The sequence below is a fragment of the Arvicola amphibius genome, chromosome 6 (genome assembly GCF_903992535.2).
Source record: "Arvicola amphibius chromosome 6, mArvAmp1.2, whole genome shotgun sequence".
NCBI lineage: Eukaryota > Metazoa > Chordata > Mammalia > Rodentia > Cricetidae > Arvicola > Arvicola amphibius.
In genome coordinates this window covers 128743250-128769767 of record NC_052052.2, presented here as the reverse complement: position 1 = coordinate 128769767, position 26518 = coordinate 128743250, and the positions used below count along the sequence as shown (strand labels likewise).

Genomic DNA, 26518 nt, shown 5'->3' with positions numbered 1-26518 from the left:
TGTCCTTGCCCTCTGTCTTCACTGATGACGCTGAACTCAAATCCTACAAGAGCGGCACCTCTTCTGTTGCGTGGCTGTTGCAGAGGAGGGGCTGTCCATGGTCTCTGACCCCAGCAGAGGGGCATGTATTAGCACGTCAGAACCGTACCAGCTTTCCTCTTTTGTGTGTATAACTTTAGGAGTGTTATTATCATCATTCGTGTGTGGTGTGTGTGTGTGGGTGTGGTGTGGGTGGGTGGGTGCTCATGTGGACATCAAGGGGGAGCAACTCTGGGGAATTGGTTCTCTTCTTCTACTGTGAGATTCAGGAATTTAACTCAGGTTCTCAGGGTTGTACAGCAAATACTTTTCATCCTCTGAGCCGTCTCACCAGTATTTTATTTGATTTCATTTTACTTTGAGACAGTGTCTTATGTGCACTACACTAGCTTGAACTCACTTTGTAGCTGAAGATGACTTTGAACTCCTAATCCTTTTGCCTTTACTTTCCAAGTGCTAGATTTACAGGGTATAATTCTCTCAAACTGTACCCAGTTTGAGGCGACCATCTTGTTAAAACTTGGGGGAAAATCACCGATGTTCATTTGGGTCTTGGGAGGTATTTTAGTTATTATTTTCATTGTATAGGGATTTGGTTTTGTTTGTTTCCTTTTCTTGGCTTTGGACTTTTGGGGTTTTTGTTTTTAACCTTATTTGGAAGTTGGAGAGAATGGTCTGGAAGCAACAGTAGTCTGACCTTGAAATTAAATGGCTAGAGATTCAACTGAATTATTTCATCTTATTCTTTGGATGTTTTTCAAGGAAATTAGCAAATCCATCGGGTGCTTTTAAGAGATTATTTTTTTTCTTTACTTGTTCTGGCTTGAACTCATGGCCTCACGCATGCTGGCACAGCCCTCAACCACTGTGCTGTGTCTCCAGCACTATGAGGTTGACTTTCAATTGCTGTAGTGGAAAGAATTTTACAACAAATGGCAGAAATATTTTAAAGGCCCTGCCTGGCTTAGTTCTCACATGTGCATCTCTCATAAGGGCTCGAGCTCGAAAACCTCTTGTGAGTTCTCCGTGAAAACAGCCCCTCTGTTCTTGCACACCGTGTGCTTTCTAAAGGTCCAGCCCCACTTCAATTCTAGGAGGCCCACTTCCCCTCCTCTCCTCTCCCTTCTTCCAGCCTAAGGTACAGTGTTGCCACCAGTCCGCCTCTGCCCAGGACAGCCCAGATGGTGGGGTGTGCTGAGGTCATGTGGCTCCTAGCTCCCTGAGCTTATATAAATGGATTCTTTACATGCATGAAGCTATAAGTAGGACTGGGGATTGGGCACTGCTAAGAGAAACACCCGCACCTCTTTCTTTCATCTTTATTTGTGACTCACCCTTTATCTGTATTCTTTATCTGTTTTTGTCTGTCTTTAAACACACGACCAGCATGCCAGGATCCAAAGGCTTTGCCAGTGACCTTATTCTGTTACTAGACTGCACTCTTTAGCAGGAGAACCAAAGAGAGCAGGAAGGGAGCATGGGAGTTACAGGCTTGCCAAGAAAGTGGCAGAGGTTGTAGCCCATCTCAGGCAGGGTGAGCTCTTTGACAGCAGGTAAAGGTTCTGGAAATGGTGTGTGGAATTACCTAGCTCTGTGCGGTTGGAGTTTGGTCACAAGAGCCTGAGTGTTCACCTGGCTTTGCCAGCGCACCCTGGGTCTAAACTGCTCAGAGCTCTAGTTCTGCACGTTGAGTGGGAGTGAAATCGCCACCCGCAGTGTTGATGAAGGAATAAATCCAGTCCTGCTGGTGAGCTTCCTTACTCAAACACATTTCTGTCTCTATGAAATTACATTTTCATGGAAAAGGACAGAGAGAAACCTCTTTCTTTTTTCTCTTCTTCTTTGAAGCACCGTAAATTGGACCCAGAGCCGTCTCATATGATGCAAGATTTCTACATGTAGTTCCTGTCTTTATAAATTTTATTCTGAGACAGGGTCCTCATCACCTGCTGAGTCTAGCCTGTCCCCATTCTCTGCTTTAGTTCCCTCAGAAACTGAGCTTGTAGGTGGGTTCCGTCGAGACAGTTAGAAAGGCTGATCCTCCTCTTCCCAGCTTTATTAGAGGTGAGGAGGAGGAGGCAAGACAACTAGAGACACAATTAGTCTGACTATTGTTAGGGCAGATGGAGTCAAATGCCACCCACAACCTAAGAAATAAGTTGAGGAAGTGTGCTTGATTTAGGAAAATGTTATGTAATAATTTAAGTGAAGGCATCTGAGCTCAGAGACTAATGTAAATCAAATGAAGGCCAGGCTGTGACCTTTCCTATAGAACAGCCAGGGGACTTGTGCTTTAAGGTGGAGGAAGGGGTGGTGACATGTATTCTAGGATGATAATCCTTCACCGTCGTCCCCGTGCTCACAGTGCAGCATGTGTGTGGAATCAGCTGTGGAAGAACACAAATTCCACATGCCCCTCCCCAGCTCTCTAAGTCAGAATCACTCTGGGGGTGATTCAGCCAAGTATTTTTAGAGACAAGGAGTTGTTTTGTCTAATCCTATTTTTGAGATCAGGCCACACTGTATATAGTCCATGCTGGTCTGGAATTCACTATGTAACCTAGGCTGGCCAAAACTCATGGCACTCCTTCCTCAAGTACTAAGATGTACCATCATGGCAGATACATGATCTATCTTTAAATTCGTTTTTCTTTCACAATTCCATATATATGTGTATATGTAACTTTGCTTATACTGTACCCCATTATCTTATCCCTGTCCTCCAAACCTCTTCTTTCCAAAGAGTTCCCTTCCTACTGTCATCCAGTGCACACATGGCACAGAACACCCTTTTCATTTAATTAGGGTTACTAGCGTGAGTATAAGTGGGGATTATTTTATTTGAGCAAGTATAATTTATCAGTGACCACACTGTTAGGACTATGACTCTACCTGCCCCTTGTCCTCCTCAAAGTAGGGTGGGGCCTCAAGAGCCTCTTTCTCATAAGTAATGAAATAGTAACGGGCCAGTCGTGTACAGATAGCCACAACCGCTGTGAGTTCCAAGAGACAGAATCATAGCCCTTTTCTGCCTTCTCTTTATTAATACTCTCTGAGCCTTGGAGGGGGTGACAAAGATGTCCTACTTAGGGTTGAGCCTCCACAATCGCTTATTCTCAGCACATTGGCCAGTTATGAGTCTCTGCATTAACTGTCACCCATTGCAGACAGAGACTTGTTTGACCAAAGCTGAGTACTAATCTATGGATATAAATGTAACTGCTTAGAAGGCAGTTGAACACCACATTCATTTAACAAAACAACAGTTATAAGTCACCGCCCCCACACACACACCCACACCCTCTAGGGCCTGTGACCTCCCAGGCCGTGGACTTTTGACCAGGTTTACAATACTAGGTGTGAATTCTTTCCTGCCTCAAATATGATCATAAATGGTTGGTTACTGCCTTTCAGTAATGCCATTACTGCATCAGTGACCACATTTTACCTGGTTGGTTGGTATTAGAGCTCACAGAGTTCATAGTTAAATAAGACCATTAATGGCTTTTCCCCTCCATCAGCCTACATAAACTGGCCAATACTAAAGAGGTAGCCAGCAAGGAGGATTCTCCGAAGCTAATTGCAGCTGCATTTCTCTAGGACCTAAAACAAAAGTGTGTGGTGTCTTCAGTAATAGGGTCTCCTAAACTAGTTCCAGTGGGTAATCAAGAGAATGGCAGTAGTCTGTGTTGTTTGGGGGGAGTATCTGCGTCCTTTCTGATCAACAACTCAACTCATAGGATAATATCCAATACCTGGCACTGGGATTTTTGTTTAATAACCTATAGCTTCTGAAAGCAATATTATTCATACCTGAAAGGTGCTTGCCTTCAAAGTATTTTTATTATATTTTTAAATGTAATAGCTTACAAAACAATAGGTCTCTATATGGCTTTTTCGTGCATCCTTAATTTTAGTTAAATCTTCTCCTACTTCCTTCTTTCCCCATCTTTCACTTCCATCTCCACTTAAATCTTTCCACCCTGACTGGTTCTTCCCTCAACTTTCCTATCAAGTGTGTTCCACCTGCATAACCTGTTTTACAGTTTTGTATTGTTTTTTGCAACCTTTTTGATAACACTAATACACATTAAAATTTAAGACCTATTTTCCCAAGAAAATGATTCCCAAACTTGAGTATTTGTTGCAAACAAAAGCAATTCTGATGTCCTTTTCCACAGCTTTCCTCACACCAGATGTTAGAAACTGCAGGTGGATATCAAAGGAAACTATGGACATGGTGGCATCCACTTGGAATCCCAATGCTCAATACTTTGGAAGTTGATACAAGAGGATCTCTGTAAGCTCAAGACCAGCCTGAGCTACACGGGGAGATCCTGACTCAAACAAACAAGGAATAAAGGAAACATGTGGGTAGACAAGTGGTGAGGTGTGCAAATCTAAAACCATTCAATAGAATGGAAAATTACCTGTGACTCACCATCCAAGAGTGGGATCAGGCTTTGTTTTAATGATCATATTAAATCTACTTACAGAGAGTTTCAAGCACATCTAACAATAGCATATCATCTTCATCCCACATCCCCATGATTAGCCATCTTGAACAGGTGTCACCTTCTAGTAAATCTTATATCATCTGTGTTCTTACCTTCCCATCTTTCCCATACCCTAATTATTAGTAAGAGAATTCCATTTATCATTTTATCTAGAAATATTATCAGTAAATAACCCCAAAAGGGATCGGCCTTTTTAGGGTCTAACTTTTCTTTTGTCATCTTGGAACAAAGTCCAGTGTAGCCCAAGTGACAATTGATTGAGGCTTAGCATGAGCTCCGAGTCCTGATCCCCCAGATTTCACTTCTGCAGTGTCTGGGATTTTAGTATGTGTGCTTTCAGCACCTCTTTTGAGGTGGTGCTGGGAATTAAATTCAGAGCCTCTGGTGTACTAGGCTCTTCAACCCACTAAACTATATCTCTAACACTAGAAAATTCCTTTTCAAAACATAATCATGTTCTATTATCAAATCACAAAACAATGATTCTTCTTTACCATTGATATTTCAGGAAATGGTTATCTTGGGCCAAGTGGTATGTTAAATATCTTATATGCATTCATATCATCCTCATGATAGGCCACTGTTACCATCAAATTTTCCAGATAAGGAACCAGAGCATCAGTAGACTAATAAATAACTTACTCAGAGCCATGAAATGACAAGAGCCAGGTAGAGGAACAGGAAGCACTTTTTAAATCCAGGTCTTACCAACTTGAAGAACAGTATGAAATCTTTGGGGCTAGAGAAATGACTCAGTGGTTAAAAGCGCTGGCCGCACTTCAAGAGAACCCATCCCAAAGGTTTGAGTCCCTGAACCGTGTTGCAGATCACAACCATCAGTAACTACAGTGCCAGGAGACCCCAACACCCTCTTCTGTTTTCCATGGATACCAGGCACATACCTACTGCATGGACACATGCAGGCAAAATACCATGCACAGAAATATTTTTTAACTTGAAGTTTGGACAGGCCTGATGGCACAGGCCTATGATCCCAGCTACCTAGAAGGCTGAGGCAAGAGGATCATAAGTGCAAGGCCTACCTGGGCTATGTAGTATGTTCAGGGCCAACCTGGGAAGCTTCCTAAGACCCTATCTCAAAAATAAAAATAAGGCTTGGGATATACCTCTGTGGTAGAGCACTTGTCTACCATGCAGGAGGCCTTGGTATTCAGAGACGAATGAACAGATGGATATAAGAAAGGAAAGAGAAAGGGAGAATGAACGTGCATAAAATTTTCCACTGTAATCGTCTTGATAGTGTCAGCAGTTTGCAACCAGTTTCCAGGACTGTTTAATATTATAAAATTAACTCAGTACTTATTAAGCATTAATTCTTCTTCCACCCTTCTGCTAATCCCTGTCAACTTCTGATCTTTCTGTCTCCGTGACTCTGAATACTGGAAGTGACAGATGAAAGTGGCATCGTATTGCTTTTGCTTTTTTGTGACTTGCATGATGTCCCCAGATTACATCCATATTGGGCCACATGTCAACTCCAGGCTGAGTGACATTTCATTGTATCTTTACATGCCGAATAATACTCCACTGTATTTCTTCTGCCCAGTCTTCTGAGCACATTGGAATGCTGCCACCAACTGCTTCTTGGGAACATAGTACACAAATGACTTAAGTCCCTGCTCTAGATCACATGATAGTTCTGTTTGTTTGGTTGGTTGGTTTTGTTTTGGATTGTTCTTTGAGGAGCATTACACTGTTTCCATGGCAGCTGTATCATCAGCAAAGGTCCAGTTCTCCCACAACCGTGCCGTGTCATCTCATGCTTTTTCTAGGCTGTTCAGATATGCCAGACAAGTGCTTTAAAGCCCAGCTCCATGCTCTTTACATTGCAGGAATCTTTTTTTTTTTTTTTTTTGGTGTGTGTGTGTGTGTTTTTTAAATTTATTTTTATTTTTATTTTTTTATTTTTTTTCTCTTTTTTTATAAAAGATTACCATCTCCTCCCCTCCTCCTCCTCCCCCTTCCCTCCCCTCCCTTCCACCCATACCCCCACTCCACCCCTCTCCAAGACAAAGAGCCATCAGGGTTCCCTTCACTATGTTAAGTCCAAGGTCCTCCCAGCTCCCCCTAAGTCCAGGAAGGTGAGCAACCAAACTGACAAGGCTCACAGTGAGCCCGGCCATGCTGTAGAGTTCATGTTCATTGCCGTTGTCCTTGGTTTCTCAGTCCTCCTCCACCGTCAGCCACATTCAGAGAGTCCGGTTTGGTCCCCTGTTCCATCAGTCCCATTCCAACTGGACTTGGTGGTCTCCCGTTAGATCTGTCCCACCGTCTCAATGGGTAAACGCACTCCTCACGGTCCATTGCAGGAATCTTATTTGATAACTCTGGTCAGGAATTTCTCTTTAGACTGAGCTCACTGGATCCAAGAAGAAAAGGAAGGTGAGGCAGAAAATGATGAGGAAGTGGGTAGAACTAATCACTTTTTGTGTACTCGGTCACAACAGCTTTTAGGCCCTGCATGATGAGAGAAGCAGAACTATTGGAGGCTTGTGTGACTCCTTCTACATAAAACACTTGATCTTACCAGTTCTCTCATCAGTACTTAAGAAGTCAGAGCTGGGTCTCTGAAACATTTTCTCCTGAATTTTAAGCTTACAAATAGTCGGGTTTATTGCAAAGACTTATTTATTTATTTTGAGTTCTTTCCTAGTGGTAGAATTGGTTTAAGAAGGAGGTGACCACTTGTGAAAGGCCAGGACGGCTTGTGGTTTGGCAGGTGTGGGCCCAGTTATAGTGGCAAGTCCTACAACACCTTACAGCTCACTTCCTTGAATCACAGTGTTTCTCACATGCTGACTACATCATTCAGGGAAGATTAAGTGGATCATATGGACATGGACGTAGTGGACATATGAATTTTCTAAGCATAGGTCACCAATTCCCTGACCTTTATTTTGACTGTAGACTTCTTTAAAGTACTTGGCTTACTTCGGCTTTTATTACAGTTTAACAATTCAGAGCACTCGTTCAGGATTCTCATAAACTGTTGTTTGAATCCTTGTTCCATCCCTGACAAACAGAGTGAACTTGGAGAAATTTACTTACCCAAGTCTCTTCTTATGAAACCCGTAAGAGCACCTGTTTTACAGGATGTGACAAGAGAGGCTTAGCACAGTAAATATTGTGATATACTAGCAGCAGCAGTATTTGTGACTTACACTAAGCCGTGATCTTACTTTAACTGACAATAGAAATTACACACTAGTCTATAATTTCTAGTGCATCCACTGACCACTGACTTCTTACAAAATGGCAGAGGTAAGCAGGTCACCTTAAAAAAACTATGAGAATGACATTAACACAAACCACAGATGGGCCCATGAGATGACGCAGTGAGCAAAAACACCTGCTGCCAACCCTGACCACCTGAGTTAGATCCCAGAGACGCACATGATGGACGGAGAGAGCCAGTGCCTGCAAGTTGTCCTCTGACCTCTACCAAAGAGCACTATGGCATGTGTGGCTCCCTGGAGTCAGCTAGACAGCTCAGCTCCAGTCCTGCGCCCACTCTTGATAAGAAGGCATCTTAGGGTGGCATGCTTGCCTCGTTACCTAACAAAGGACCTGCAGGACCATCAGATGTACTGAATTTTATGTACAAACTATACTGTGTTTTCATAGCTTTGACCCTTAGAAAAACACTGTTTAAATGTTTTTCTTCCCGTCTAACATTCATTTCCAAAACCACTGAAGTGAAAGGGGCTATTAGTTCAGGGCCAGATTTGAAAGCACAAGAAAACTTCGTTCATGAGGTTAAGAAATGGCTTAATAATTAAGTTGAAAGTGGATCTAATTTCAAACAGATCAGCTAACCGTGTTAGGAGCAAATGAGGGTGTGTTCCTTCCTATTCTCCTTCCGCCCCAAGACGTTGGCTGCAATCCCACGACATTTTTCCAGTTCGTTTTCTTTTTTTTTTTTCCACTTTACATCATGCAGTACTGAATTCTTTATTGCCCGAGTGTTAAATTGGTGTCACAGACAATAAGACCACAGTACATATACCATTGTGTGCATTGCTGTCTTCCATATTGCATCTCATTGGTTTCTTTTGCAGACCACTTAGGACACATTTGAATTGCACAGGCTAAATGCCTTACTATGTGTTACTCCACACTTTCTCCCGAGCTGCGTTTAGTTGGACACTGCCAAGCCAGTATGGATGATGTCAGTTGAAACAGTGTAGGATATGTTTACAATACTTTCCATGTACCAATCTGAGTACCATTCAAAGCATCATCAGCCGAGCTGATGCAGAACAATTAGCTTTCATTTCACTTGCACCCCTAATTGTGCAATCAGCAACGATAATTTTCCTTCTCCTGAGGGTTGGAGCTGGGCATAGAAAGAGTTGCATGCATCAGGGGACTAATTGTGCCTTGATAATGATAATAACAGCTACAATTTAGTGAGTCTCTACTATGTCCCTAGCGTTGAGGCTCGCAATGCCTTGGGTTGTTCCGGTAGCCTGGGGGAGGGCACCTGAATGTCATGAAAAGTGCTCTCAGCATTTCTGTGCATAATGACAAAGAGACGCCTATGGTAAAATTAAATACACACGCATATATATATCTATATATATATACACACACACGTGTATACACACACACATGTACACACACACACACACACACACACACCTTATATCCTTTACTCCACTGGGAAAGGGGAGAAAAAATAGTGAAGTTGAGTTAAGCAGTGACAGATGCCCAGAGCTAGGGAGGCTGAGTTTAAGAGCAAAGAGTCAGACACCTGGACCTGAGTTGCTCATGCCTGCAGCATGCAGATGCCTCCTGACTGCTTCTGTTTCCATCTTCACTGAATATATTACCTGGGCACTGGACTTGATATTGGAGAGACAAGCAATGAAAGTGCCCAGGACTTTTGTATAGATCTTGATCTGACTGTTGTGGTTGTTCTGCTCTTCTGTTGTGACTCTGGTGAGCAGGGAGTAGCAGGGGTAGAATCAGAAGGGGCACACTATCCTCCATGGCTGTCACTGAGTCTCTAATAAGTCACTCAAGGAAGAAAGGGTTTGGCTTGGCATGTGACTGAAAGATGTAGTCCATCGTGAGGAGGAACCATAGCTGATGGCTGCAGCAGCAGAAATGAGAGGCTGCTCGCTCACATCTGGGTAGACTGAGGAGGGAAGTGATGCTGGACTCAGCTCACTTTCTCCCATTCCCTCTTTTTATGCAGCCTGGGACCCCCAGCCATGCAGTGGTGCTGCCCATATTCTGGGCAGGTCTTACTCACCCAGTCCATCTTCAGAAACACCCTGGCAGCCACACCCAACGATGGATTTTGACAATGTCGTGGGCTTTTCATAATCCATCCAACCTGGCAATCAAATTTAACTAGCCCAATGATGTAACTGCCTAATTTGTGGATGATTTTCCCCAAATGTAAAATCAATCTATTCAGAGTGGAAAGCATTTGGTGGGAAAGCTTCCCTGTTAGGTCAAAGGCTGGATTCAGCAGCTTTTGAACCTCGAAGGCCCCTGGTGCCCCATCGCACCCGAAAGGACTGGAGTTAGGGAAACTCCTCAGAAACATTGTCCCTGTGGTGAGTGGGTCCCAGCGTCCTGGAGCTTTCCTGTGCCTCTTGTCATTTCATTCTTTCTCTCAATGTTGTTTTTCTCTTTCCACTCCACCAGTTGGGACCCTGTGTCTCATGTGTCTGGGACTATCCCATTCTGTGCCTGTGGGTCTGGTTTCACTAATAGTACTTTTCCCACCCTTCAGAAATGGTTTGTAGGAAGACTTTTGTCATCAGCTCTGAAGTGCGAAAGCTGCTCAGCGCTTTGCTAAGCACTGCTTGGGACACAGATGTCTGAGGTGTGGACTTGCCTTTTGGGGTGTTAGGAAGAGAAATAAATGTCTCAATATTTACACCTTCCCCAAATTCTTCTGTGGAAACAACCATCACCATGAAAGGGGTATAGGCCTTGGGAGACAGGTTATGGTGGCAGAGGCCCCATTTTACAGCAGACTTGGATCTTCTATAATCCCAGGTGGACACAGCAAGGAAGTGTCGTACATGAACTTGCGAGCAGCTCTGCTAGCATCTTCATCTAGACTTCCCAGACTCCAAACCTATTGTTCAAATGGTCCCCAGTCTGTAGTAACTAAAACAGTGAGTATGTGCCAATCAAATGTGGAACTTGCCCAGTGCTAAGTGAGATAGCATCGAAGCATGCATGGTGGAAAGCCTTTGAAGAGATAGCAGGACCGGAGCTCTTTGCAGGAAGCAGGGCACGGCTGCTTGGATAGGAAGAGGTTTGAAAGATGCATGCTGAGTCATTCGTAGAAGCCCTGATGGTAGAAGCAGAGTCTTAGCTGTTATCTAGAAGCACATCGGAGCTGTTGGCGAGAGCTGTGGCTTCTGCTCTGCCTCCCCATGCCCTGTCTGTTCCCCGTCTTCCTCATACAAGTGCTGCCTCTAATTATGGAACCCAAGTCTTGCCTTTGCCCTGGGGACAGAGACACTTGTGAAAGGTTTGCAGGGAACTGAATGCCAAGGTAGAATTGACAGTGGGAACTGTCAGTGTGGAGAGGTTCAACCTCCACTTCCGTGGTTTCACAGATGTGAGATTAGAACTGGCTTTGAAGGTGAGAAGGGCTCCGGTAGGTGAAGAATGAAACCCTCAGAGTGGAAGGATCATAAATGGACGAAGAATGCACAGGGCAGTGTCCGACTTTCACACTCAAAGCAATTGTGGGCAGTCAGAGGAAATCATATTCTGTATGAAGACTAGGAACTCTGGGTTTTCAAAGCTAAATATTTACACTAAACTGTTAGACAGAGTGTGTCTTTCTCCAGAATCAGCTGTTCACAGGTTAACCCTGACATCTCGGTCCTCCTGCAGCCACATCCTGCCTACACAGTAAGTCCTGTGGAGTCAGACTGAATGCTTCATACAGTCACATGGTGACTGAGTCCTTATGCGTGACAAGGCAAGAGACATGACAGGAAGAAATGCTGGAGACCTTTGTGAGAGTGGGCTCATAAGAGTAGGATACCCAACCCAGTCTGGTGCGTTCATTCCAACTCCAGACCATAGTCATCACCAATTAGTCCTCGCCTGGTGTTTGTTGCCTGCACTCGGTGGAATAGATGAATTCTCTTAGCAGGAAGGTTGGGAGTAGACAATGTACTTGTGTGTATCACTCAGGATGTTGATATATTCTTTGAGCAGGAACTCTCAGGCAAGCTTCTCAGTCTGCTCCATGAAGTCCTATGACATCATGATAAGCAGATGGCAAAGGCTTCTTTGATGAGATTGAGTTTGTAAAGTTAAGTGGCTTTTCATGGGAACTCTTAAGAATTGGGTACCGCAGAGCAGGGGTTTACTTTCTACCATGAATTTTGGCTTTTTCACCCTTCTTTCTACTAGTGAAAAACACAGCTTGTTCCCTGCCACCCTCAGCATCGGCTTTTCATTGTGTGTGAAGTAAAACAACACTTTTAAAAATAAATCAAATCAAGGATGTTTAAGGAATAGACTGCTCTCTAACATGGGCTTGTAATGTTTTAGGTTTGCAATGAAGTACTTCAGGGAAACAAATTTTCTCTTTTCCCTCTATCTCCCAAATGCACTTCTATAGAACTACCAAGAAACATAAATATTCAGGCCATACATAAGGTCGGTTATCTAGGACAGTTATCTGGTAGGAAGCCAACCTGCACGACGGGGATACAGTACCTTTCCGATTTGCCACCTCTGGAGAGAGAAATCCGAAGAACACTCGCAGCAAAGGACTATTGTAGACCTTATCAAGAGGAGCACTTCCCTCCCGCAGGCCCCTGGCTCATCAGGCTTCCTTCTTGCAAGCATTCATTTAAAAAGAATAAAGCAGTCCTTGTGCCTAGGAGCTTGGGACCAGCGGTGACTCTGGCATTGTGGTCTTCCCCCTTTCAGACGGTGCCATCATCCTCTGGGCGTTTTCCCCTCCCTAGACCATTTTCTCGGCTACAAATTAGGAGTGATAAAGCCTGATTCATAGTTTCTAACAATAGACTGAGATAAGCCATGGCGAATACTGGATCATGTAAGCAGTCCATGAATAAGGTGTGGAATTGAAGGTTTGTTGGGGGGGGGTGGCTGGTTAAGATGTTAATATCTCATCCATGCCTCAAAGACTTTCCCCATGATTATTGTGTTCAATGGGAATAGAACATGGTGATCAGCTCTTTAGCCAGATGTAGAAATAGCATTTGTGAAGGATAGTTACTTAAAGTAAATATCCTGGTGGCATTCTTAGGAGCCCACTTTTTCTGTGACTTAGAGTAACTTTTTGCTCCTGTTACTCTTCACCCGATGTCACTTGCTCTGAACAACCCAAAAGCATCAGTGTTGCAGTGTTATTCACGAGTCTTTCTCAAGCATTCTCCCACAAAGGGACTCTCTGTGCCCCCGTGAAGTTATCCTCCCGTACCACAGCCTGCCTGACTGTCTCCCTCCTGCTATCCTGTCTGAGGCAGATTGTATCCTCCTTGTCAGAGCCATCCTTAGGCCCACAGGACCCTGAAATTCTATTCCTTTTTCTATAACGCAAAGAACTGAAAGCAAGCACTTAGATTTCACTGTTCATCTTGGGATTATTCACAAAAACAAGAAGCAGTCCACCCACCTCCCAATCCACAGATGTATGGACAAACAAAATGTGGTGTGTGGCATAATAGGATTTCATTCAGTCATGAAAATAAAGGAATTTCTCACGTATGTGGCAGCATGGGTGAACCTTGAGTTTGAAGTGAAATAATAGACCAAAATGTGACAAATACTTGAGTTCCCTCACTCAAGGTGTGGGAGGAGCAAGGTCATCAGGCCCTCTGGTGACGGTGGACAGCTACAGTGGTGACAGAGCATCTCTGTGGGGTGATGAATATTAGAAACAGTAATATCTACACAACTGAGTAAACCTTGTAAATGTAATGAATGCCATGGAACGCTGCATTTAAATTGGCTAAAATTGTCAGGTTTATTTTACATATATTTCACAAGAAAAATTTAAATAGAAAAAAAAACAACCTTAGGGCTTCAGGCTAAAAGCCAACATCCAAACAGCATTCATCCAGTCTGAGAGGCCTTGACTTTTCTCTGCTCATGAACACTGGTCCAGCCAGTGCCTGCCTGCTGCTCCCTGACATGAAAGCACCATTTGGGAGAGCGTGTGCACCTGCCAGTCCCTCTCTGGTAGTGTGTTTCTCATTAGATGTCCAAACAAAGTGTCTGTTATCTAATATCATCCAGATAGATCTCTGCTGAAACACTGGCTCATTGGTGAGATCACCTTAGGTTACAGTTTACATAACTAACCACCACCACCATCACGATGTGGGTGGCTCTTTTCCTCCATAATGGATTTCACCACCAGATATCTGAAATAATTTGTGTCAGTTTCCAGTCCCTAAAATGGAAGTTTCACTAGTTCTAAGACTTTGCTTCATTTGCATCTGTCTTCTTGATAGCTAAGTACCTGCAATGGAGTACGTGCTGTTAAATGTAGGTGTTCAAGAGCTACATGCATAGCCCTTACTCAAAACACTACTGAACCAAATACATGGACATCGTCTATCAGCAGTCTCTCCATTGTCATTGCAAATGCCCCCTCCCCTCCCAAGCAACTTACAGAACCTCAGTAAGGCCCAGATGAACTCTGCAGGGACCACACATGTGTCTGTCAGATGTGGGGTAGTAAAGTGCAACTCTTCACGCCTTAGTGGGTCTCTGGAGACGTGTCTGGAGGTGTTACTGGAGACTAGTGTCTCACATGTGCTCAGCTAAAACTACTTGGATGAGTCAGCTTTGTCCTCCAGGTCTTAGCCATGCAAAAGAGCATGGGGACATGGTCACATGGTAAAGGCAGAGGAACAAGAACAGCAAAGCAAGCATACACAAGTAGCCTTGAGTCTTTGCCTGCATGTTTGATAACATCCCATTGGCTGAGTAAGTCACATGGTCAGCAGAGCACACTGCAAGTGATGCCACAGAAGGCAGACATACAGAAAAGAAGGAGTAAGAACCAAAGATCAGTTTACCAAGGCTAGGAAATCTTGGCACTTGTAATCGGTACATCTCCAATTCCCCTTTCTATCCCCCACAAGAAAACTCTTTCTGTTCCAGTCTTAGATGCAATGTTTCTGGCTCTGTAATGCCTTGTTTTCAGGTGTCAATAGAACTGGAAGGGTTAGACCTCAAAAACAATCTGAACACTAGAAGAAAGAGCCTTCTCACTTTTTTTTTTGATAGAAAATGTTAAGTGTATATTGTTTAAGCCAGTTAGCTAGATTGTGATTGTTTTTTACAGTTAGCATTAGGAAATGAACACAGGGACAGTCCTTCCTCTAGAGCAGTGGTTCTCAGCCTCCCTAATGCTGTGACTCTAATACATTTCCTCATGTTATAGTGAGGTGCCTCTCCTGACCAGTGGGGCAGCCAAGATTGCCTGGGTGTGGTATGGTTGAAACCTGCCCGTGATGTGGCAAGGCCAGTGCCATGGGTAGCAGAGAACAGAAAAAGAATGGAAAGTGAATTTCATATGGAACACCCGTCATGGTGTCGTCTATGAGTAACTGAAAGTGGGTTAGTAAGTCCAGCCAAGAAGAAAGTATGACCCAAGGGTGTGGATACAGAAGGCAAGGACCACTAGGGACCATCTTCAGGGCGCTACCCTGAAGTAGTGATGGAAATAGTGAAAGCCTTCACATTAAACTTTATCCCAGTTATTTTAAGTGACTTTTGGTAGGACCGGTACTTTTTACTTTATAAAAATTGTGTTCAAAGTAGAAAGAGGGCTTGGGAAATGTATAATGGAACTTTGGAATGAGAGGTGTGAATTCCTAGTTAATCATTGTTTAATCACAGTACGTTTATACCATAAAAATGATCTTAGCCAGTTTTCTAGGACTTTCAAAGATGTATAGCTATCATCATCATGAGCCATCAGGGATACTTCTATATATTAGTTCATCTTTTCTGAAGCTCTTTGAGACAGCATAACACCTGCTACCTCCTCTATTCACTTTATACAGCTCATAGAGCCAAGTGATGTTAAACCATGATTCTAGCATCATTAAAAATGACGCCTGCAATCCATGAGAAGGTCGAATGACAATGACACTAACATCACACATGACTTCTTTTTCATTTAAAATATAAATGGTACATGGTTACCTAGTTGAAAAGAAGCTCTCTGTAGTAATTATTTTAGTTTGATTGATTACCTGAAGATTCATTGGATGATTGCAAGTGTGAATTTCCCAGTATCCTCACCACTCCTGTGTACATGCCTTTGGAGTAAAGATGGCTCTGGCTATGGTTGGATGTTGGAGGGAGGGGTCCGCTTGTTCTTCCCGGCCGCCCTGCTAGCTTACACCTGAAATAATCACACAGAAACTATATTAATTAAAATACTACTTGGCCCATTAGCTCTAGCTTCTTATTGGCTAACTCTTATATTAATGTAACCCATTTCTATTAATCTGTATATCGCCACGTGGCAGTGGTTTACTGGCAACGATTCGGCATGTCTGTCTCTGGTGGCTCCATGGTGTCTCTCCCTCTGCCTTCTTCCTCCCAGCATTCCGTTTAGTTTTCCCTGCCTAGCTCTGTTTCCCTACAGCTCTGCTATAGGCCCAAAGCAGTTCCTTTATTAACCAATGAAAGCAACACATAGGCAGAAGGACCTCCTACACCAGTTGGAGAGAATACCAAAAGGACGTCAGTGATGCATCCTGGCCCTGCTGACCAAGAACTTATTCTCCACTAGACACCCAGCACCTGGTACAAAGGAGAGGGCAGCACTAACTGATGATGAATACTGAGATTTTTACCTGTTCCTTAGTAGTGTATGTTCCTCAGTAGTATATTTTATATAGATACAAATATTCTTTCCCTGAGAAATGCAATTTACCTATTGTGGTTCTTACTAGATGATCAGATTCAAATATCCTATCTCTTGCCCTGCCTGTGGAGCTTTAACTTGTATTAATGCTATTCCAATTTAGAATAAATGGCCTCAGATTTCTGCTACTATCATAGGCACTGATTATAGACTTTAGATCAAAGTGTGGCCCTTTATTCCTTTATACAAAGGCTTGCCTGTGTGTCGAGGATGAACGAGCAATTTGCATTAATGATGCTTACAGTAAGAGGTAGGTCTTGAAGTTTATATTTAAAGAATTAAAATGCAGTTTTGGTAGAGATCACTTTCTGACATGAAAATAATTTTATATTCAAAGCAAAAACTCAGCTCTTGAGATTCTTTCCTGGATGCTGCCTTGCATTGGGCATGTGCATGGACTCAGTAGGCCCTTAGGAGATAGGGCTGATAGAAGGTCTTACTTACCTTGAGACAGGGGCTATCAAGCATATCGTCCATCCTTCTTAGTTTGCACTTCAAGCTGTTAACTGTGCTTCTGAATGAGGCATGAGAAAAATTTACACATAAGAAGTGTCTTCAATCCTTTAAAAGAAGTTCAGAGCTTGGAAGTTTTTTTTTCATGTCCCTTGAGTCAGACGAAATGTGGACTCCCCAGAAGTCATAATGAGGTGACAGGCAGATGCTGGGCTTGGGTTTGTCTCACTAGGCACAGTTCACGTCCGAGGGGTGGGCATCCTGAAAGAGAGGGGCCACTGAGGCCATGCAGGGACACATTAGATCTATTCCTTTGGTGGATGTCAAAGCAAAATTATTCAGAATATAATCTGAAATTTCTTTGATCATACAGTCAATAGCTTAATAATTTATGTTCAATCTTATTAGTAAAGTAAACACAAGCCTTTGCTATCACCAAAATAAGATTAAAAAAATTCTAGGATACTAAGATGAGAGGGAGATTTTGTGTTATCTTCATGTTTAAAATTTTTCCTCTGTAATTTTAATGATATGATAGCAATTAAGCATTGGGATGGGGACTTCATCTCAATAATATCTGATCTTGAATCACTCATGCCTAAAAGTGATACTGGGAAGTTGATGATGTATTCTCAACGTGTGACTGTGTGGCAGGTTTTCAAGTGAAAAGGCCCAATTAATTCCTAATTTCAATCTGTTGGTCCTGTATATTCCATTGTGCCTGTTAAGCTGACGGACTCTGCATGTAACATCTTAAACATAGACTTCAAGAACTAGAAGCATCCTTGGCTTGGTGATAATCAAAGACTCCTATGACAGTAGCATGTTCCCGTGTTATGAAAATCAAAGACTCTTATGATAGTAGCATGTTCCCAATTTAGGGGAAGTCTAGAAGAATAATTGAGATACTTTGGTGCCCTTGGTCACTGTGTGTGCTATTATCTCCTAATGGTTTGAATCACAGGGAATGACATTGTCTGTCAGTTCAAGGGAAGGAGCTGGCACTGGGATGTCATTGCAGGGCCCTGGCAACACCTGCCGGTGTCGGGGACAGAAGAACTCATTTATAAGCTGCTGTACAAGCTGGGAAGGCAGGTGGTGACTCTCTTACAGGGCTGTCTTTCATTTGAGCAGAACCAGACCAACTGTTCCTCATTAAAATGCATTTTGCAGCGTGTTCTAATATGAGCATGTTGATTGTGTATGTATGCGTGCACATGTGTATGTGTGTGTGCTCTGAGACAATCCAGCTGTGCTTCTTGTACAGATACAGTCTCAATGTGCTCAAAACTTTAAGACATGCAGCGAAAAATGGCTGTGCCTGATTGATGCTAGCTTTCCTGGAATGGCCTTCTGTAGAAGAAACAGGAGATGCCACTCTTGCCTTACAGGGTACAGCATCGGGAAGGGTACAGAAAGCCTATTTTCTAGAAACCTGTGTTCATAACAGTCAGTTTGGTAGTCAGGAGGTACTGGACATCACTCTTATTTACAGGTGACTGGAAACACATCCCTGATGTGTGCTGTGATAGGAAGGCTAAAGCTTAGCCTCTTCCCTAGTCATCATACCGAGCTAGGTGACTGACAGTTACATTCTACCTAGTCCTAGGACCAAAAATGTGTAAAGTGTGAGAGGCCTCCTATGCACATGGCAAGGTTCCAAAACGGCTGCTGCTGTTTCCTTCTGTAGCCCAATCCGTATTACAGCTCTTCATCAGTGTTCTTGGGAAGGGGGCAGGACTTCAGGGAATACACCAACTGACCCAGCCTCCTTTGTTTGGAGGCCAAACCCACATAGCACCCAAAGAAAGGATTCTTGTGACTGTTGGCATCATAAATACAGATCACAGAAGAGCAAGTGGAATGCAGTATCCTTTAGCTATCTGCAACTGAGCCCTTTCCTCAGAGTCCTGCCTCTTGTGGCTGCAAGTTCCATGAGTAGGACAAATCTGTCAGTCCAGGGATCTAGCTCTGCCCGAGCTGAGCACGCACACTGGAGGGGGAAGAGCCTGAAGGGTTGTGCAGTGGTTGATGCAGTAGTCCCTGGAACCTGCACATATGTTGATATCAGAGAAAGAAGGACTTCACGGAATGGCTAAGACAGGATCTTGGGATGAGATTACTCTGGATAACCCCAGGATAACTCTCATAATATAAACCACCATCTCTGGGCTTCCAGTTTTGAAATGGGGAAAGGGGTCACAAGCCGCAAGCTCCCTCTTAACTACCTGGGAGGGGTAAGGATTGTATTCTTTCCCAGCGCCTCTGCAAGGATTCATCCCTACCTACAGCAAAATCTTGGAACATGTGACCTCCAGAAATCTAAGAATGAGTTTGTATTGTTTAATATTCTAGATTTAGGGTAATTTATTAAAGTTACATTAGAAAACTAATCTACAACTTGTATAAATCACTTGTCTCATGACTGGGACAAAGTACCTAATCTAACCAACTTAAGGAAGGAAGGGGGCTCGGCTCATAGTTTAAAAGGCGACTAGAATCTGTCATAGAAGGAAAGGCAGGCATGGTGGCAGACCTGTGAAGCTGCTCATCAGCTGTATCTGTAATCAGGAAGCAGAGAGATGCATGCTGGTTCTAAGCTGGCTTTCTCCTTTTTCCTCATTGTATTCAGCCCAGGCCCCTAGCCCATGGGAAAGCACCTCCCTTATTTAAGGGGGAAATACCCTCACAAATGCACCCCAAGCTGTGTCTCCCAGGTAATTCTAGATATAGTTGAAAGTGGAGATTAACCTTCACACTGTGCCGTTTCCTCCCCAGGAACTGTTCTCTGTACTGAATGTCCAGTAAGAAATACAGCAGGCAGATGACATTGTTCATGACAAGAGTATTTATATAAAATGTGAGCATGTGACCCGAAGGAACAGCTAGAGATCCCAGTATCCGTTCGGCTTGCACTGCCTCCCCTTTGATATCAGACCCTGAGCATCTCCTGGAAAATTAAGGGTCTGCTCAGGAGTGCCCATGGGGTAGTGCAGGAGTACCAGACTCACTCATTAAGTTAATAAGCCCTGTGCTAGGGGCAGAGCATACGTCATGCAGGCCGTTGTAGCTGACAATGTTTCTCTAAGCCAAGTCATGTCTTGAGTTCGAGCCTGAGAAAATAATAACAAGAAACAACAAGGTGGGGGTGGCTTTATTAAGAGTTCTTCCCCGGAGGCTGACCCCACAAGTCTTGCCTCACAGAGAGCCTTTACCACTCCTCTCTCTGTGACTGTGGGTGCTGGCGGTGAGTACAGCTCCCTTCTCCTGGGTTAATGTCTGTGGGGACTTTGTTATCACGGCACAGCTGCTAGACCATTCAAGTCTTCGCTGTCCCATGTCACATTCCTGTGTACCACAGCAATCTTTCTTATGTGCCCAGATCCCAGGCAGAGTCCCTAGCATATCTTCTAACTTGTAACATCGTTTTAAGGCAGAGGTTAGTATTCTTATATCGTAGAAGTAGTAATTAGGCTTGGATCACATGGCTAGCTGAGCTTGGACTCGGAATTCAAAACCTGCTCTCGTTCGTCATAATGCGGGCCTCCTGCTGCTATTTGTAAAGAACCAAAATACCATGAGTGGATTAATTGTATTTGGAAAGCAAATAAAATGGTGACTTTGTAATTTTACAAGCACTTTTGAGGTCATTTGCATAGACCATTAGAACCTCAAAGTACAATGGAACGCACTGACATCAGTTGAGTTCTAGATGCTCAGAGTGCTTTATGCCCATCTTGTTTAGTTCTCCTCACAACCTGTGATGCACAAATGGCTGATGCCCTAAGCATCACCACTTTATAAGTGAGGAAATGCGCAATAGGAGAACCTGTTTGAGACTGAGACCCTCAGGGTATACTGGGGGTGGAGCCCAGGATCGGCACTCATGGCTTCTAGAGCCATGGTTTCAAGAGCATGCTCAAGTTAAAGACCCCACTTTCTGTCCCTCACCAAAACATGTGTCCTTCTAGGGAAGGAAGCAGTCAGAGCTAGCCAGTGCTGCACCCGCTGCTTTCGCCTGTAACTGCTTGAGTTCTCCTTGTTGGGCTTCTGAACTTAAAGGCTTATTGCTGTTTGGTTGTTTGGGGGGTGTATGTATTTGCTTCTGTTTTTAGCAGATCTGTTGCTTTGATGGGATTTGATAAGCTGTGTCTGGAAAGTTTAAAGTATGCACATCACACCTGTAGTCCCAGAACTGAACAGCTGGAGGAGAATCTTGACTCCTAGGCTTTCTTGGGTTACATGGCAAGACCCTGTGTCAAGATACCATGAAAAGCTAGAAGAAGGCAGGCTTAGAAACTGATAAAGGGAGCAGTGAAACTTCCAAGGAGGAAGAGTGCTTTACTTAAAGTTAGCAGGGCACATAGTAGGAACTCTCTATGTATCCTTAAGTCTGTGAAAATCAAGTAAATTTTTTTGTTTGAGCAAATATCAGCTGGCTTTGTTTCACATTTGTTTAAGAAAGATATTTCTGAGAATTGAAATTCTTAAAAATTACTAATATCAGAATTGATTATTTTAATAATCAATAAAATTTCTTGAGTTGGGTATATTAAATGGCATTAAATTTTATGAATAGCTACAATAGTTAAATATCCACTTATGAGTAAGTACATACCATGTTTGTCTTTCATGGTCTAGGTTACCTTACTCAGGATGACTTTTTCTAGTTCCTTCCATTTGCCTTCAAATTTCCTGATGTCTTTGTTTTTTAACAGCTAAGTAATACTCCATAGTGTAAATGTACCATATCTTCATTATCCATCCCTTGGTTGGAGGACATCTAGGTTGTTTGCAGGTTCTGACTATTTTGAATAAAGCTGTTTTAAACATAGTTGAGCAAATATCCTTGTAGTATGATTGAACATCCTTTGGGGTTATGCCCAAGATCAGTATAACTGGGTCTTTTTTTTTTTTTTTTTTTTTTTTTTTTTTTTTTTTTTTTTTTGGTTTTTCGAGACAGGGTTTCAGGGTTTCTCTGCAGCTTTAGAGCCTGTCCTGGAGCTAGCTCTTGTAGACCAGGCTGGTCTCGAACTCACAGAGATCCGCCTGTCTCTGCCTCCCGAGTGCTGGGATTAAAGGCGTGCGCCACCACCACCCGGCTAACTGGGTCTTAAGGTAGGTTGATTACCAGTTTTCTGAAAAATCACAACCCTGACTTCCAAAGTGGCTGTACAAGTTTCTACTCCCACCAGCAGTGGAGGAGTGTTCCCCTTGCTCCACATCCTCTTCAGCATGAGCTGTTGCTTGTATTTTTGATCTTAGCCATTCTGACAGGTATAAGATAGAATCTTGGAGTCATTTTGATTTACATTTCCCTGATGGCTAAGGATGTTGAACACATCCTTACGTGTTTCTTAGCCATGTGAGAATCTTCTGTTGAGAATTCTGTTTAGATCTGTACCCCCATTTTTAAATTTAACTATTTTATTTGTTGATATCTAGTTTCTTGAGTTCCTTATATATTTTAAAAATCAACCCTCTGTCGGATGTGGTTTTAGTGAAGATCTTTTCTCATCTATAGACTGCCAAAAAGCCTCTTAATTTGATGTCACCAGTTGTCAATTTCTGCTTTTGTTTCTATGATCTTGAAACCCTATCCAGAAAAATCATTCTTTGCATTTGTATATCGAATTCTTCCCACCATGTTCTCCTCAAGCAGTTTCAGAGTTTTAAGTCTGACTTTTAGGTTTTTGAATATATTTTGAGTTGGGTTTTATTATTTGATTGTTTGGGTTTTTGATACTAGATGAGAGATTGTGGTTAAATTTCAATGTTTTTCCATGTAGATGTCTATTTTCCCAGAGCCATTTACTGAAAATGCTGGCTTTTTCTCCAGTGGACATTTAGCCGGTACCATGCTATTTTTACTGACTGTGGCTCTGCAGTATGTTTTGAAATCAGGAAATTATGCTTCCAATTTTGTTCTTATTTGCTTAATATAGCTTTGGCTATTTAGGGTCTTTTGTGTTCCATAGGAACTATAGGATTATTTTTTCAGTCTTATGAAGAAAGGTGTTGATTTCTAACAGGGATTTCATTGTCTCGGTATTCTTTTTGATAGTATGGTCATTTAACATTAATTCCTCCAGACTCTAAACCTGGAGGTTTGTTGTCATTTTCATTTCAGAGCTCTCTCACATGATCACCTCCTTGGTTAAGTTTATCCCCAAATATTTTGTAGCTATTTGTGAATGGCATTGCTTTGTTGATTTCATTTTCCCCAAACTCATTATTGATGTATAGAAAAACCAGATCCTGCTACTTTACTGAATATATCAGTTTTAAGAGTTTCTTGATGGCAGTTTCATACAAATAACTCCTAGTGATTATTAAAACCTACAAACCCATTATGAGTACCATTCTTTTTTAAATTTTTTTATTTAGTCTATATACAATATTCTGTTTGTGTGTATGCCTACAGGCCAGAAGAAGGCACCAGACCTCATTACAGATGGTTGTGAGCCACCATGTGGTTGCTGGGAATTGAACTCAGGACCTTTGGAAGAGCAGGCAATGCTCTTAACCGCTGAGCCATCTTTCCAGCCCCATAAGTACCATTCTTGAGAGCTCCTTCAATCAATTGAAGTGGATGCTTGTACCAAACACCACACAAGTCAGCTTCACAAAAGAGCTGTCTCCCTGATAAAGGAGTGGCTCCCTTGTAAAGACTCCCAGTGCATAGAGATCAGCAGGGCAGCATGGGCCCAAATGCCTGAGAAGTGCAGAAACAAAGATTGTAGTTGGAGTAGAGAAAGTCACCCTGGTAGCCAACAACTTTAAGTTCCGGTCAGTCTCCTACAGTGAAAGCAAGTTCTTCCACATGAATGAGGTGTAAATAAAAGCTTAGAAACTGGGTCATAAACATTGCCTTCATTTCTACATTTCTGTTCTCTTTTAAATTTTGTGTGTGTGTGTGTGTGTGTGTGTGTGTGTGTGTGTGTGGAGTTTGTGCACATGAGTGTGGTAATCTCTGAGTCCAGAAGGGAGCGTCAGATCCCCTGGTGCTGGAGTTATAGGTGGTTGTGAGCTGCCCGATGTGGGTGCTGAGAAGGGAACACTAGGTTCCCCGCAGGAGCAGCAAGCTCTTAACCACTGAGCCATCTCTTCAGACTCCGATTCCTTTCTTCCTTCTGCCCTTGTCCTGATCAGATGTCTTCCGGTCTTTAATATCTCCCTCTTCATCTATTACCAAGATGTGCCTTTGCTACTCTCGGCTCTCGGGCCACAGCCAGTGTGTGCAGTGGGGAGGAACACTTCCACACAGTAGACCAAGGTGCTTAGGACTCTCAGCGCTCAGAATGGAGGCACAAGAGAATCCAGTGGTTGCTGGAGGATAGCTGTGCTTACACCGATGCATGCTGCGCTGCCTCTGCCTCTCCTTCATCCTCTGTGATTCTCCTGTGTGCACATCCCGCCATCCCATGCTATGTCCATGCTGTGTAGAGGCATTGTTTGGAAAAATCTCATACAATAGAGACAATGTGTGCTGTGAAATATTAAGGCTGCCATGAGAGTAGCAGTGTTCCTCCCCCTACTTTCCCCCTGTCAGACTAGAAGCCTTGCTGAATGGAGCCCACACACACACCAAAAAAAAAAAAAAAAAAAAAAAAAGAAGCAGAGCAGTCATGTTGACTCACCCCTTGTGCTCTTCTCGAGCTGGGTTGTCCCAGCTTTTCTGTGTCTGGCACACCAGGGTAAATGGAGGGAACTCTATGGATTGGGCCCCTCTGGTCATGTAGACCTTTATGGGCCTACCTAGAGATGGACTCAGCCTTTCCCCAACGGCAGTGATGACCACCTTAGAATGTCTGTCTTCAAGGGTGTGTTTGATGAACAAAATGTCTTCCATGTAGTCTAAAATAACAAGACTGTGTTCTAATCTTCAGAGAAAGCTGACTTTTCCATACAAGCGTGGGGCTACCTGAACCCTGCAGGGCATCTAAATTGTGTTGAAAGAATAAGGAACCATAGCTGATATAACTGCAGGAATGTTTTCTGAAATGTATTTTTCTTACCTGTTTCTCTCTTTATAGGAATTCAGAAATCGGTTTGGGAATCATCCGAAGCCAACTTCAGACAGCTGTGCTCCAACTCGGCATGACTCGGCATATTCCAGAATTGGGCTGCGGATATCCCAGCATGACTCCGCAGTGAGAGTCGCTGCAGGCCTGGCTCTCGTTGCTCTTCTTTTTGCATTTCTGGCCAGAGTCTATGCTTACAACGTAAGTAAGTGAAGCATTCATGAGGAGTAAGTTTCTAATTAAAATCTTCGGGAAAGCAACCACACCAGTTCTCAAGAGAAAGGCAGTCGTCTGAACTGGTCATGCTGCCAGGTCTGGATCCCTTCTTAATGAGGCTCACCCTGTCTCACATTGAGCTGAGCCATTTGACCTCAAATCACAGCTTCTGGAACATGTCTTTCTCATCAAACTCCTGACTTTTTAGCAACAAATTCAAGTGGTTTCATTTTTTGTTCTTTTAATCTCCAGTCATTAAGTCCCAACCTAAGTGCACAGTGGCTCTGGCCATCAATGACTCTGACCACCCTTTTTTGGTGTGGAAGAACATCCAGCCCTTAATAACCATTCTTCGGGCTGTGCTTGGAGTCCCTGTGCTACAAACGTATTTTCCACAGCACATGTGTTCCTGAAAAGTTTATATAGAAACCTTTTTTGGGAACTTGGACCCAAGTCTGCTACTTAAAGGACTCTTCCTGGCATTTTAGAAAATGTGAGGAAGCCATGCCTGCGGTACCCACAAACTTTCCAACAGACCACGCTCCTTTCCTGCACGTCTGACCAGACATCATCAATCTTTCCTACTAAAGTGACTTCTTTCACAATAAAAGGAGTTGGTGCAATAAGCAAACCCTGTGTTTATTGGCGTTTAAATGAATTACTTGGATCGGGTAGGCTGAGGGAAACAAAGTAAGTGCCTTTATATGCCAAAGGATCGCTCTCATCTCTGGATACCATGTTAGCTCTTCCTTACATGTGTCCTCTAAAGAGCCCATTCCCAAATTTAATGTCATCAGTTGGCTAAAAATAAATAAATACATAAGAGCACGTGCACAGCTATACACAAGCACTCGTTTTGTAGCACACGCAGCTACACACACAAGCTCGTACTCGTGCCTAGCACGCGCAGCCACACACACAAGCACTCATTTCTAGCACGCACAGCTATACACACAAGCACTAGTTTCTAGCATGTGCAGCTTCACACAAAAGCACTCGTTTCTATCACAGTTCTCTTACATCTACCATGTGCAGATTTCTATGAGGAAGCACTGCATTGTGATGAGGGTAGCTGCAGGCCTGGCTCTGGTTCCACCATTTTGCTTTTTTGGTCAAAGCCTGGCTTGCAATGTAACTACATGAAGCATCTGTAAGGAATAAGTTTCTAATTAAAGCCTTCAATGAAAGGGAAGCCACCAGCCAGTTCTTAAAGGGCAGTCAAAGATCGGGGCTCAGGAAGACCAGTGGATAAAGTACTTGTTATGCAAGCCTAGGAACCTGAGTCCTGATTCTCAGAGCCCACAGAGATCAGAAGTAATATAGCGTGCATCTGTAGG

At 43.2% G+C, this 26518-nt stretch overlaps 1 protein-coding gene across 1 annotated transcript in view; it reads left to right on the top strand.

Annotated features, from left to right (window-relative positions):
* The window catches only part of Cdkal1 (CDK5 regulatory subunit associated protein 1 like 1), a 511294-nt gene extending 485491 nt beyond the window's left edge, over nucleotides 1-25803 (top strand). The window contains 1 exon segment of the mRNA XM_038335499.1: nucleotides 24978-25803. Within this exon segment, the coding sequence (XP_038191427.1) occupies nucleotides 24978-25178 (201 nt within the window). The 3' untranslated portion in view covers nucleotides 25179-25803.
* Nucleotides 25804-26518: the final 715 nt, after the last annotated feature.